This window comes from Hermetia illucens, chromosome 2 (genome assembly GCF_905115235.1).
Source record: "Hermetia illucens chromosome 2, iHerIll2.2.curated.20191125, whole genome shotgun sequence".
Taxonomy (NCBI): domain Eukaryota; kingdom Metazoa; phylum Arthropoda; class Insecta; order Diptera; family Stratiomyidae; genus Hermetia; species Hermetia illucens.
The window spans coordinates 115,800,748-115,815,638 of NC_051850.1; the positions used below are offsets into that span (position 1 = coordinate 115,800,748).

Genomic DNA, 14,891 nt, shown 5'->3' on the forward strand with positions numbered 1-14,891 from the left:
GTGGTTCCACGGGGAAGAGGACAGAAGTTAGGGATGGTTTTAGGGGGTAAAAGTCCCATACGTTGGAGCGTGTGTACCAGTGTCTTTGGAAGATTTGAATGCAATAATATTGTGAGCTAGGTAAAAATGGCACAAACGTCTGAAATAAATAACAAATACACAAAACCTTCCACACCTGAAATGCGTCCCAATTGTTATTAAACATTCACTTACTTTTATAAACAAATGAAAAACACATACTCACCTAACAATTCCTTTGATCTATTCAATTCAATATTTGGATGAAATTCTAACAAACACTCGTGTTTTGTTGAAAACAAATTGAAAACTTTAAACTACCTTCTTTTCCAACCACTCGCGTCGATTTCTGGACGATATCTGACGTCAGTTTGGACTGATTGTATAGAGGCACACATCAGTTCATCAGTTAATTTTTGATGGACTGATTGGCGCCAGACTGATGAAATACTGACTGTGTAAGGTTAGCCTATGTCTCAAGAATCGTTGCTCATTTCTTGTCGAGATTGACGCCTACTCTGTCATATTGACTAAGTGAAGTTGAGTGAACGCCCTATTGTTTTTTTCGAGGCTTACTGATATTCAATGGGTTTCTTTGTCCCCCTGTCGCAAGACCTTCCACCAGGAGAAATTAGATACCATTTAGAATAGTGGATTAACTCAAAGAAAAATGTGAAAAGAAACGAAAATCAGTTTTACACAGATAATTTATTTATGTTTTGATGAATATATTACTGTTTTACTTTTGAATAGAATCTAGAAGCTATTTGAAAATAAATAAAGTTAACCATCAACATATGCAGCTTTACACTATGCAATTTAATCATTAGCCATACATATTGCACATATTTTAATAATAACTGAGTATCGGCTTAGGAACTCATAAAAGATACATTATATTGTAATTTAGCTGGGCGAATAATGTCTATACTCATAACGTAGCCTCTCAAACAAATACTACTTTCGTTAGGCTGAATTTGTTGAATTTTGTTCACAGTTTATATTCCTGCAAATGATCGAAAATTGGTGTGCTGAAAAATTTCAAATTTGGTTTTAAAACATCCGGTTTCCATCATTTTAGCTGTTAACATAACAATAAATAGTAACAATTGATTGATTCGAATAACCTCTGTACCTGTGCGACTGCTACATCGTTTGTGCGCTGATCGAAAAAATATGGTATTTTATAAATAAGTCTACTTATGAATAATATGGTAATGTATAGAATAATTTTGAAAAAGCTACTGTCTATAATTTCTAAATTTCTGTACAAAAAATCACTGTCTGTTGCCAAATACTTGCTTTCTACTAATGGACTATTTAAACTATTATAGAATAGTTGTATAGCGTCTTACATCTATTTAAGTTTGCTGGGAATGAATATAGCATGGAATAGGGGAGCGGGTTTCCTACCCACTTCCACTCTTAACTTGAGACTGATCCACTGGAAAGACGAAAGGAATTGTGGGAATGAAGAGCTGACTGACACAGTAAAAATAGGAGCAATTCAGGGATTTTTCAAAGATGAAGACAACTGATTCACGGTATACATTATCTACGAAAAGAAAAACCTTTTGCCAAAAAAGTAAACCTCTTCTCTTACTTAAAACATAATAAGGCTACAACTATAGTCTTTGAAAAGGGAACCCTTTTTAATTCGAGCAAGTAAAAGAAAAAGATAAAAGCAGCAGGATCACTTTCACCATTAACAGTGGTATAAGACAAGGGGATGTTCTAACATTCATCCTTGGACCCAGAAAAGGTGATCTGTGAACTTAAAGTGAATTACAGAGGCACTACTGTCCAAACCCACTCTACTACTTGCTTATGCTAACTATTTTGACAGTACAACTTAAGTTGTATAAGCTGCGTTCTTTCGGATAGAGTAGATCATACAGGCTTTATATTAATGAAGGAAAGACAAACATCCGATAGCACTAGTCAACTAAAAACTGTTAAGAATTTCTCCTATCTAGAAGATATTTGATGAAATTCTCCCGAATGTAAGACATAACATTCCTTCTGTGATTACTTTTATACCTTGCTGCGATAAGGGGTTACTACAGATTTCTTTTAGGAATCCCAAACTAGCAATGAAACCCCATTTGCAACGAAAGGCAACGATGGAAATCAGATTCGCCACCGGGAGTAGCGAATACTTCGCCTCTCTCACGACTAGTCTCAACTAAAGGCAAAGAATTAAATGAGGCACTCTTAGGTAACAAACTTGACCCCATATTAGCAGGCCAGCCAATTTACTGGCCGACTGATACTTACGAAACTGCAGATCTAATCGTTTTTAGAGTTGGCACAAAGAGCCTACGAGCTATTGTCAGACCATTCTCCCGTGCTCATCTCGGTACTTAATATGCCAAAGTACAATGCTCCACAACCTGGCAATTATACTGGAAGCCGTTTTTAGAGCAACTCAACCATTTGTTGACAATCTTAAATTTTTTGCGCCATAAAAGATGAATATGAGGAGGTACTCCCTGGCGAGAATCAAACTCGAATAAACCACATAGTTGTTTTAATCGACGCTTACATAAGACCGAGAGCCGAGTTATTCGTTGTGGAAACCAGTTAAAACGATGAATAAATTACCCGTTAAGAACTGCCACATGGAATTTGACTAGAAGTCAAGAAGACAAAGTCAAAGCATTCGTAGCTCACCTGAAAGAAGTATTTAAACTAATTAAACCTGAGCCATCTGTAAATATCTTTAAAACAAGTTGAAAAAATCATTAAACCCCAGAAAAGCTTCAGGGTATAATTAGTCATTTCTTCCATACTGAAACAGCTGCCAGCTGTGCTATATTTCCAGACAGCAACGTGATATCAGATCTTCAATTCGGTTCTAGGAAACAGAATAATGGAGCAAGTGCACCAGATTGTATCAAAAATAAACACTGCTCTTCAAGTAACGTAGTATTTATATATTTGGCGCAGACATCAGACAAAATCAAGTGGCTACCCTCGAGTTGAATTTCACAAACTACTAATATCGTATTCGATGAAACCCAGATTCTAGGTGAAATCCTTCTTTGGCGTGCTAACCAGCGTAGCTACTTTTGCTGGTGATACCGCAATCGTAAGCTCACATGCCGACCCAAAATTTGCTTTTAACAGAAGCTCCAAGAATCGATGGCGGTTGTTTCTGACGGCCCTAGGGAAGAGTAGTCGGACTCCATTGAAGGCCAGGCCATTCATAATTCCTAAACCCAAAATTATCACAATTTCTTAAATTTAGTGGTACTAAACAGCTTTATCTCTAGGGACGGAAAGGAGTAAGGTATCTTTCTATTTTCTTTATAAAGCTACATCACCCAAAATGGTAATAAACCTAATGGTCTACTGCAAGGTTTATAGGTTCCAGAGAATCTTAGATGCAGATGCATACCATAATGCGTAGAGAAGCATAAACAGCAACAAGAAGGGGAGAGAAGTAATAAATGTTTGCCTCTCTACCAAATGAACTTCAAATATGGTGCGGCAGTATTTATCTAATGAAGGATCGCTCTCAAATTAGGGATACATCTTCATGGAAACCGACAAAACCAATACTCCAGGAAATGTATACGAAAACTCACAAAACACTATAATCACAACCTGAAAATTGAGATGTTGATAGTAAAGAAGGACGTTCAAACCATATACAATATCTTAGTATATGTAAACAGGCTTCACAAAACAATTGCCACCTCGTAAGAAAGTGGCATAGTTGTTGACTGACTAGCAAACCAAATTAAGTTAGTGGAATCAGGTCCAATGGAAGGGGCCGGAGTTTTCTCGAAGGCCCGTAATAGAAGCTAATAAAATTAGATATATATTTTGGTAATAGAGAAAAGTACGGATTTTCTCTCCATGGGTCTGCCCATACATAGTTGGACCATTCATTCCAGTAGTTATGCATATTGGCAAGAAGTGTAACATGCTCTTGTATTCAGGTTGTACAAAAGAGCGCCGTATACTCAGAACATAGATAGACCGTAAAGTTACAATTGATACAACTTCAATTTTTGAAGAACCTGTCAGAGTTTGCATTCACAGAATACTTCGGAAGTGAACCCTGCAGGAATAAGGCGTTCACACTCGTAGTAAAGACAAAGTTGGATATGTAAATTGTGCGGAACATGCGGTGTAGAGGGATTCTACCAGCATGTTAGCAGGGGAAGAAGTTTACGTTGGGGCTTAAGAATACACTCAAAGTCTTCGCTGCTTGTCGTAAAAGGCGACTAAAAGGGATAGGAATTTGCGGGCCAACAACCTGCAAATTTCGAAACTTTATTGCTACCGAAACATCAGCAACCCCTCGAATATGGACTGACCTCGTGCCGAATCGAAAACGGACTATAATTGGTTTCTGGAATGTGCGTAGGATCTTCGACACCAGTAGCGAGGGTCCTCAGAATACTCGCTGTCTCCAACTTGAGCGCCGATTCCAACAATATTATCTGGCCATTGTGAGATTAAGCGAAGTAAAATGGTGGGACTCTGGAGAGTACTCCTCTCCCTCCTGCGGCAATGTGCTTTTGTGCCCTGGAAAGCCAAGTGGTCGAAGCAATCTGACACCGGATTGCTTCTGACGGCCATTGGAAGGCGCACTAACTTGACTTGGGAGCCTTCTGACAGACTCCTAACTGCAAGATTCCAGTTCAAGTTAAGGAACATCACAATTGACTTCCGATATAGTGGAGAACAATGCTTTCTACGAGCAATTAAAGGCAGTTCAAGGGAGGCTTCCTAAAGGTGACATTGTGATTATGATGGATGATCTGAATGCGAATGTGGGCCCTGACAACAGCTTGCTCGGACACGTGATGGGGAAGCATGATCTTGACGACTGTAACGATATTGATGCGAGGTTTGTGAATTTTTGCAACTTCCACCACCTCGTCATTGATGGCACATTGTTCGAGCACAGATCCTGCCATAAAGTGAGTTGAATTTCAACTGACCGACACTGTACGAGCAACCATATCGACCACCTCGCGATCAGATTTAGGAGTGGTCTGTTGGATGCGCGTAAAAAAAAGCGCTGACTTCCGCCTCGAAAGGGGTCACCATCTGATGGTCGTTTACCTTCGCTTGCGTATTGCGTCCGCTACTTCTCGCAGGGTTGTGGCTGTGACTCCGTAAGTTTAACAACGACCGCTTGTATAATCCAAGATATACTGAGTAACCCGCCTGAGAATATCGATAAGAATTGGGTTAAAGTCTCTATCGACCGTTGCGAGTAATGACGAGGGCGAGAAGTTCAGCGTAGTGTATGCCTTGAGAAGAGAGAATTTGTTATTCCGCTCGTGAAGGAAGCGGAAGATGTCACAGAACGCAATGATTTCAGAAGCGTATACCGCATCACGAAATAGCTTGCACGTGGGCGCAAATCTTTCGACGCTCCTGTGGAGGACATCAACGATTGACTTCTCATCCACGATGATGAACAACTGAAGAGGTGGAAAAAATACTTCATCAGGATTCTTACTCGTATCACATCCGGTGGTTGTGGTGGACTGCTCTTCCAAGCAGAATATAAATTATTTCGGCCATCAATGCAGTCAAACGGGATAAAACCGTCGTCTTCACACAGACGAATTTATAGCTGCACCTGCAGTTACTGCAGATCTGCTTCTTCCACTCGTACGGAAATCTTGGGAATCCGAGGCCTTTCTCAGAGAACGGAAGAAGGGAATGATTGTTAAGATTCCAATGAAGGGGGCTCGGCATGAGTGTGACAATTAAAGGGATATCTGCGTGTTCCCCGCCGTTACAAAGATAATCGTGAAACGTATTAAAGAACATCTCGAAAGCGTGATCGACAGTGAGCAGGCTGGTTCTCGTTCCGGATACCCCTGCATTCACCACATCAACACTCAACGGTTCATTTTGGAACAGAGAGCAGAATTGACTCTACTCTTCATCGATTTTGAGAAAATCGTCGATAGCGTGAACAGGGTGTGTATCTATAGTGTTCTACGCAGGAACTATTATCAGAGCGGCATATGCTGGCCAAAGTGTCACGTGCTGCACCCAGGTAAAATCTCAAAGGATTTTGAGATTCAAAGCGGAGTCCGCTTGGATTGCATCTTGTCGCCGATATTATTTCTTTTTGTTATCGGTGACGTTCTTCATGGTGTCATGTCAGTAAGGCGTGGAGGAATTAAATGGACAATGACATCTTTCCTCATACTCTTCGATTGTGTTGACGACATATGTTTGTCTCACCGGATCCATGATCTTGGTCAAATGGTTCTAGGTTTGGAAATAGAAGCAAGTAGAATTGGATTGAAGATTAACAAAACCAAGGTTCGTAGTCTGACGGCTCATCACACTCCCTATATTAATGGGTGGAGCATCGGAAGCGTCGATCAATTTGTATATCTGGGATGTGTGGTTTTTGTCGATGGTGGCATCGAATTGGATGTTGCCGGACGCATTAAAAGCCCTTGATCAGCTTTCACTTCTCTATCTAAAATCTGGAAGTGAAGTTATCTCAACCCCAAAATCAATTAGAGACTGTGCTGTGTTGGTGCTCTTTTTGTTTTGCTATAGTGGAGTAGCACATGGAAGGTGAACTCAAAAGCTTTAAGTCTTCGTTAACTCCTATCTATGTTGTATCATCGGGGTATCCTGGCCTGACACTATCTCAAACGAAAAACTGGGTTTGTGCACAGGCTTGGCACTCGTATGCACTGTGATCGGAAGAGGGATGCGGCAGGCACACATTAAGGAGGAGTGACAATTACATTACTGGCTGCGGAAATCAGTGGAATTCATTCTCGCAAGATAACCGACGAGTGGGTTGCCCTAAAGGCACTTGGCGAAGAATAGTAAAGGAGGAGTACGAGCGTCTCGGGATATTGTGGAAGGAGCTGAAGGGCGTAGGTGTGGTTGACGCGCTATACGCCACGTAAATGGCATACATGCATTATGTGGTCTAGACGAGGATTATACCGTACGAAGCGAGTGTGTGGTGTACTTAAGAAGAGGAGGAGAAAAGAAGGGCACAGGCTCGACATTTTCTAGGAAGTCTGGAATAAAAGCAAGGAGTGAGTTAAATTAAAGAGATAGTTGAGGAGTCCGCACACACACGCATGGATCATATATAATAACTATGCTTCTATCCCTTCTACTCATTGGAACAGCAACTAGTGCATTCGACTGCACACCAATGGTATGTAGACAGCTTACAGCGCCTTCGTTAGCAAAGCCAGGCCTGGCTCTTTCCTTGTAAAAACTTTACCGAAGTTGATAGTGGAACATATGAGGGAAAGACTGATTCAAACTCATTTTACTCCAACTACCATGCCTACAAGCCAGAAAAATTGTATATCAGTTAACGTTGGAACTGCCCGTCTTCTGAGGAAAAGTGACCGCCAGGCCATCTTTCTCGGCATTGGACACGGTGAAAGAGGCACTGTAAATAAAAAAATCCAGAATAGGGTGGTCCTCAGGGAATTTAGAGAAAGCAATATTATTTGCGGCCTTAGAATGAGATCACAGCCCTCAAGGAACAGTGCTGGAATTTGTAATTCAAATGCGTCACCGACGCTATAACGCCACAGAAATCCAAACTAGCGTTGGAACCAAAAAATCTCGCCGATGAGATTATCGCGTCTGCGAGTAAGGAGACTTTGCGAGATGGTAAGAAGGAAGAAAGCTGGACCATTAGGAGTTGAAGAAGAATACTGGGATCTCCGAAATAACCTTAATGAAATTCTACCGGAAAACAAATAGGATTTCTACTTCCAGCTATGCCTCTATGCTATTGAAACCCGTACTGTCTAACAGATTGTAATGAACAAGATACGTGGGTAAAAATCACCGCAAGTGGCGTGTCCTTAGCTCTTGTTGAAGGTAGATGAATAGGTATCAGTGGTTTCTCCGAGGATCCCATTTAGCACTGTGGTGCATTGTTTTAATACTAGAAGTTTCTAATGCCTTGACTGCTGTAACGCTTACGAACTATAGTAGTTTCCCCACCCAACAACCATAGATCTCTTTGAGGTCCGCAAAGAATTGGTTACCTCGCAAAGGGACTGCCTTAGGTTTTCTCCTTCCTCTCCGCAATTTCGAACTGTACAGTAGGTTGAGTCTGGCGGCATAGCTCCCTATAAGCCAGTGCCCCCTATAATCGCAATGCTGTAAGCATTTGCACCCAACTGGGCGTGTGTATCAAGAGCACAACACGGCTTGATCAGTTCGTCGGGCTGCTCACCCCTTCTAGATTCCTATGACCGGGACTTCGCAATGCCGCCCAGCGCGTCTTTGTACTGCCCTACCAGCCTATTGATGTCACCACTGAGTGCAAAACTTTTTCGTTTTGGTTGCTTTTGGCTGTCGGTAAGAATAAATATGTTACACTTGGGGCTCGGGTTATGTTCCAACCATCGGTAGGCCCTTAACATTGCCAGTACCACTTCTTCGAATACACTGATGAATCCCGAAAGAGAAGATGTTAGGCAGGGTGATATACAGCAAGCTACTCCCATTAATGATCATGGGTTTGGCTGAAAAAAACGATATCCGTTGGTGACTGGTATGCAATGGTGAGATTAGATATTAAGACATCTCGGGATTGGGGGTGTGGGAGGCATATAGGAGGGCATGACGTGGATTTGTTTGTATTCAGAAATGGGTCGAATGCAGTTTTTTAAGTGGCAGTCGCCCAACTATCTTGAGTGCATCGGTACACACGAGGACCCAGAGCACTTTGTTTTCCGTTGTGAGGTGTATGGATGTAAGGAGGCGACTAAACGACGTCTTCAACGCAATCATCGAAGTCCACAATTTCATAAAAGGAATATTGCAGTCAGAGGTAAATTGAAGCGCAGGAAAAGTGAGAAGATAAGCAATATAAAATAAATTCCAGGAGTGATTTTAACGTGCTGTTGTAGATTAGAACCTTCCCTGCGAGTCATATTTCACAATGTTCACGCGGGGAAATGGGCAGAAATTAGTCCCGCGAGACACGAAAAGCGCTGAAGACGCTCAATGTAAAGTCAAATCATATATTGAGACCCAAAAAGCCATCATCCTCGCGACTTTTGTTGTAGATCGGAAAGTCTGGCCTATGGACTCTATTTACAATTAGTCCTCCTTTAATATACCGTTCACTTGCCTCTGAAATTTGAAACCAAAGTTGTTCATTGTCTGCCCCTCTGTATGCATAATATCACTTAGTTACAGTGCTGTGTGTTAGCTGTTTAAGGGGGTTAACACTCTATGCTGCCGCTCCTAAAGTTCTTTGAGGGTCACACCCTTTAACAAAAAATCAAAAAATCGTTAGTTTATCTCTATAATTCCGAAAAAAATCCATGTGGATCAGCTCAATATTACTATTTTTTAAATCTTTTTTTAATATGAACTTCCATAATCAGCAAAAAATCAAAACATTCGCTGCAAAGCTCAAGTTTGTTTTCTTAACTCTAATGAAAACACTTGGTGTTAACGATGGCAATATAATGTTAGGAAACGTGTGTCGGCTTACAGTGTGTCTATTCACTGAAAGGAGAAAAAACAAAACATTTGAAGATTGTTCTGTTTAAGTAAAGTGTAAGTAACAAAGGAACAAAAAAATGATATTAGTCTGTGCTTTGTACTTTTTAAGGTTCGTGCTGTTCTGCTAAATTAGATGAATCTACAAAATAACTTCTAAGGTGTCGTCGTAAGCATTCTAAACGACAGAGTTGAGTGGAGACGTACAACCCAAACTCTTGAAAATTATCTAAAAACTATGAATAGGTGAAAACTTGACAAATTGAACTAAAAGCAACTAACATAAAAATGTAGAAAATTAGATACTTTTAACTAACGTTGTTTCTGCTTCAAATCTAGTTTGAATCTATCACTGTGTGTAGTACTAGTTCTGAGATTCGCTTTTTTCTACATCCACAAATCACATAATTCTACTTAATGTTCAGAAAATCTACCCAATTCTGCCGTTGTTAATAAGTGCGTGAAAAGCATGTTGAATATTTTACAGTAAGCATGGATTTGAATAAGTAACCGAGAGCGAAAGCAAAACATCCAAAAAATTTCAAAAGACTTAAATAGAGAACAATCGATCTATGGATAACAAATTATTTACAACTATTTTGAATACTTTAATTGTTCTTTGGCTTCTCATGTTTACATTGATCCTCTATTTTTCAATATATAATATCATCAACATGTCGGATTGGAGCATAAACTATAATCACAATGCGTTCGTCTACCAAAGTTTATTGTGATAAAATTTCAGATCAAAGTATCCTTGATCGGTGAACGCTCCACCGGATCCCGGTGAGGACGTTGCCGATTCCTCATCGATATTTTCATGCGATGGCAGGCCAGCAGGCTTTTCCTCGTCAGGATGGTCATGCTTCGAATCGTTGGGCCCCTTTTGAATGAACTCCATTTTGTTTGTGGGTGAAACGGCGAGACTCACGTTGTATGAGATGTTTTTCAGACCAGTATGCTGCTTGGACAAGGGAAAGGATGTCGGTTTCTGGATATGCACCGCTTCAACAATTGGTTCGACCACTTGTTCTTCGATGAAGCGTTGGATGGGATCGATTTTTACTTCTTTCTCTTTGTGGTCGTGACCATTGGTCAGGTCCTCATGGTGCTGCTCTTGGTGTTCTTCTTGTTTCTCCTCAACATCATGTTCATGCTCTTCATTGTCCTCGTGTTCGCTAAGTTGAAGATTTTCAATATTAACATTGACTGTGTTTACGTTAACTGTCTCATTAATGACGGCATGGTATGGCTCAGTTGCCGATGGGATTTCTGATGTGCTAAAATGGTTCAGGTCAGAAGAATAATGATTTGTAATAACGTGAAATGTGTACTTTCAAGAAAACTTGATTAAGTATTTTACATCATGCTTTTAAACTATTGTCCAGTCATCATAAATATCAACGGGAACAGTTCTAAGAACATATTCGATATTAATCCCTTCGAGTTATTCATTACTTTGGGCTAAATCTTCAAGGGAACAGATACAAATATAAAAAGCCGGTAGCGCTTGTTTTACAACGTCAGGATTTTGCTAAATGGATGAGTAAGACCATTGATGCGACTTACAACACACACAACTACGTTATACTACGAATTATTAATTACTTAAGGTAAGCAATACGTAGCTTGGCAATTATTATTTATAAATTAGGGAAATCGTATTCTAAAAGATACTTCAGGTCGTCGGCTGTACCCTTCAAAAAAAAACTTAATAAACATTAGCTATTTCCACTTTTTTGCCAGAGAATGGATCAAAACTAAAAGGACTGTCCAATTTTTAAGCCAACTATTCGTCAAATAAGTTTCTAGTACCTAGTAAGAAGGCAGTGCATTGATCGAAATCGGTCAAGAACACAAGTAAATAGCCCTACTACGGGGCAGAGAGGATGAACGGCGAATTCTCTGAAAAGAGAAATAGGCCGACTGATTCTCCAGGTAGGGGGCTGTGTAACGTCGTCATAACCCTCTTCTTCAGCCTTTGTTCCATCCAGAAGTGAAGTCCACTCGTCTTGATCGTTTTCGCCATTTTACTCGGTCAAAGTCCTGATCTAGATGGAGTCGCGAAGTTTTCAATTGACCTTTCAGCGTATCACATCATCGCCGACAAAAAGCCTTTCGGTTGTTTCCCATTGACTTTAATTTTCAGATCAATCTTGGCAAGTGAGTTCTTGTCAACGCGAATTGCAGGTCCATACCATCGCAGACCTCTTTCTCACAATTTGCGGATGTCCTCATTTCGGTTGTGATCATGGCGTATTACGTCAATATCTTTTATAGTCGGCCAATACTCAGAGTAATATAGGGCGACAAGGTAGACGACACTGCTGTAAAATTTAGATTTGAGGCGTTCATTGATACGTCGATCACAAAGATCGCCAATTGTGGAACGTCACTTCATTAAAGTTGCGCTGATAAGTGAAGCAATTTCATAATACAGTTCACCGTTGGCTGATAGCATTGATCCGAGATGTTTAAACTGCTCAGTTTCAGGTAGCTCACTGCCGCTGACAACAATAGCGCTAATCAACCTCGAGCCTTGAGTTACATGAGGCAATCATTCCATTTTTGAACAAGTTCCTCAAGATCACGTTTTCTATGAGACGCCAGGAATATATCGTCTGCATAAAGCAATGTATAGGGCGGTGGACGTTGGATGCACCATGTGACAGTGTCCATAACAAAAAGAGGCGGACCGACAGAATCACGAAACACTTTTTATATAATTGCCACGCTTCGAACTTTACGTTTCGAATCGTGGTAGGGTAATTTAACCAGCGCAACAATACCTTTAACACTAGGTTTTGCCACAAAGCATACTAGATGAGTTTGTGTGACAGACGGTCATACGCCTTCTCACCTGGAACTGGAAACAGTGGTGGAAGACCTTAAAAAAGTCCTCATTGACGCATATGAGGCCAGCTATCAGGCTAAGACAGTTAAGTCATTAAGGGATGTACCCTGGTGGAACAGCAACCTATCCAGAATGAAAATAGAGATGTGAAAATCCTCCAACCGGGCAAAACAAACCGGAGACTGGATGTGGTACAAAAAAGCACTGACTACATATAGTAACACGATCAGGGAATGAAAACGGAACAGTTTCAAATATTTCTGTGAAGGGATCGAACACACCACAGAACCAACCAGGCTACCAGGCTATAAAAAGCTATAACCAAAGACAGGGCAATATATTCTGTCTGTTTTAAGAAGAAAGATTAGGCATTTACCGATAATGAGGACAGACAATATCTGCTTCTTAGAACCCATTTCCCCCGAGTCCTACCCTATGGCGGAAAGCGACGACATTCTCCCTAACACCCAAACAACGACGAAAAGGGGGAGAAAGTAGAATTAGAAACTAACAAAAGAAGTATGCTCGGAAGCTAGGGTAAGGTGAGTAGTGGGAATCTTTAAACCACTGAAATCACTGGGAATAGATGGCTTCTTTTCAGTACTACCCCAGAGATTTCTAGAAATCACCTACGTCAGTGTCGACACGCTTACCGAACAGGATGGTCAACCGAAACTGCTCTGAACCAGCTGACGGATGTATTACGGGACGCAATAGAAGCAAAAGAAATATCACTGTGTTCGCTTTTTTGATATCGATGGAATATTCGATAACACATTACACACAGATATATAAGATGCCCTGATCCGCAAGAAGTGGGAAACACTCCGGCTTTTTGAATCGGCAGAATGTTAAAGAGTAGGTAAGTAGAGGTAAAGATAGGTACAAATTCTATTATCATAAATTCTACTTACTTGTTCACAGGGCGGGGTACTATCACCGCTTATGTGGAGTATGGGAATGAATGAACTCCTGGACGAGCTAACAAATACTAGAATACCGGTCCAGGGTTACGCGGACGACATTCTTTTAAATTCTAGCGACAAATATGAGGATACCCTATGTCAAACTGGACTAATGTGTGAAACAAAACCTTATTAGAATCGAGACGGTGTCTGTCTGTCACACCCGATTTATTCGGAAACGGCTAGACCGATTGTCACGAAAATTGGTGAGAGTATGTAATCTGATGTTCCCTTTATATGCAGTGAGTGGCGCCATCTTGTGTTACGTTCAAGGGGGGGGGGGGGGCTCCCCATACATGTGAATGGAGGGTGGACATTTTTTTTTCACAGAATGTATCATAGCCATGTGGGGTATCAAATGAAAAGTCTCAATTAGTACTTTTCGAAACTGGTTCAATATTTGATATTGGGTGAAACATAGGGGAGTGAAAGCTCAAAATATGACACCCAAAAAGTGTAATAGGTCTCGTTCTCAGAACCTATCTAAATCTAGGCCTCAAAATATATCCGGTTCCGATATCTGCACAAATAAATTTAATAATAGTATATTTCCACATTTTAGAAATTTACCCGACACCCCCCCCTTATGTTCATCCCAGAAGTACAAAATTTGGCATGCGTATAACGAAGAATAATGAACTTTGCGGGTAGTGCCTAATTCAAATAGATATAAGAAGTAAGTCGGAAATATGGGTACGATCAATTTATATATGTGTACAGTATTCGGAGATAGGCAGTTTGTTTGTTTAGGGTGAGCCTAATATCTATGGCTGTAATATGTACGTATGTCTCGTAGTTTGGAAAAATATGAAGGATTATGTTGGATTTGCAGCTATATACGGATAGAAAAATGTGCGTTGAAATTTCTTACATAAGATGAACACAAGACCTTTATACCCGAAACGCGAGCTTCTGGTATTCCGACTTGTTTACTTGATTCTACAATTAGTGAGATCATTTCTTCTCTTCTCTCACGAAATTACCACCATTTGATTTGCGATATGACTCGTAAGACAATAATCATCGGCCGATGTTGAGGTGCGATAGTATCATAGGGGAGGCGGCTTCGCAGTCAGTGATGGTGATGAAATGTAGGCATCTTATGAGGATATGGTCGATTTGCGTTTTACTGTTTTTTGTTCACTATAAAATATAGGAAGATGAGACAATTATTTGATAAACTATGTATTGACAGGGTCGTGGTGTCCGCAAAATCGACTATACGCTCGCTACCTTCATTGCGTGCTCCAAACCATTTTTAATGTGCGCCCATGAACATCTATCATAAAAAAAAACATTCAATAAGGGTGGTTTTGGAAGAAAGAACGGGGATCACCGTTTGCACCAGTGAGTAATGCTCTAGAAGGCCAATAGCTTAATTGCAATGAAGAGATTGAAATATTTATGCGAATTTGATTAGAGGTTCAACTAACTGTAGTCACAAAATCAGGAAAATTTCAAAAGCTGGGAAAGAAATTTATTAAATTCAAGGCAACTTATTCAAAAATAAACAAGTAGGGATACCGGAAGTTGGGCCAATGGCACGTCTTGCCATC

At 40.5% G+C, this 14,891-nt stretch overlaps 1 protein-coding gene across 5 annotated transcripts in view; it reads right to left on the minus strand.

The window, feature by feature from the left end:
• Positions 1–709: 709 nt before the first annotated feature.
• LOC119648679 (alpha-tubulin N-acetyltransferase) overlaps positions 710–14,891 on the minus strand; it is a 69,836-nt gene continuing 55,654 nt past the window's right edge. Inside the window, exons 11-12 of one of the 5 annotated variants that reach the window (XM_038050477.1) lie at positions 9,509–9,522; positions 710–1,049 (exon numbers count right to left, since the gene is read on the minus strand). In XM_038050477.1, coding sequence (XP_037906405.1) covers positions 9,516–9,522 — 7 coding nt within the window. In that variant the 3' untranslated portion in view covers positions 710–1,049; positions 9,509–9,515. Of the gene's footprint in view, positions 9,523–10,123; positions 10,797–14,891 lie in introns of all 5 variants that reach the window. The other 4 variants (XM_038050473.1, XM_038050472.1, XM_038050474.1 and 1 more) reach the window with 4 other exon arrangements.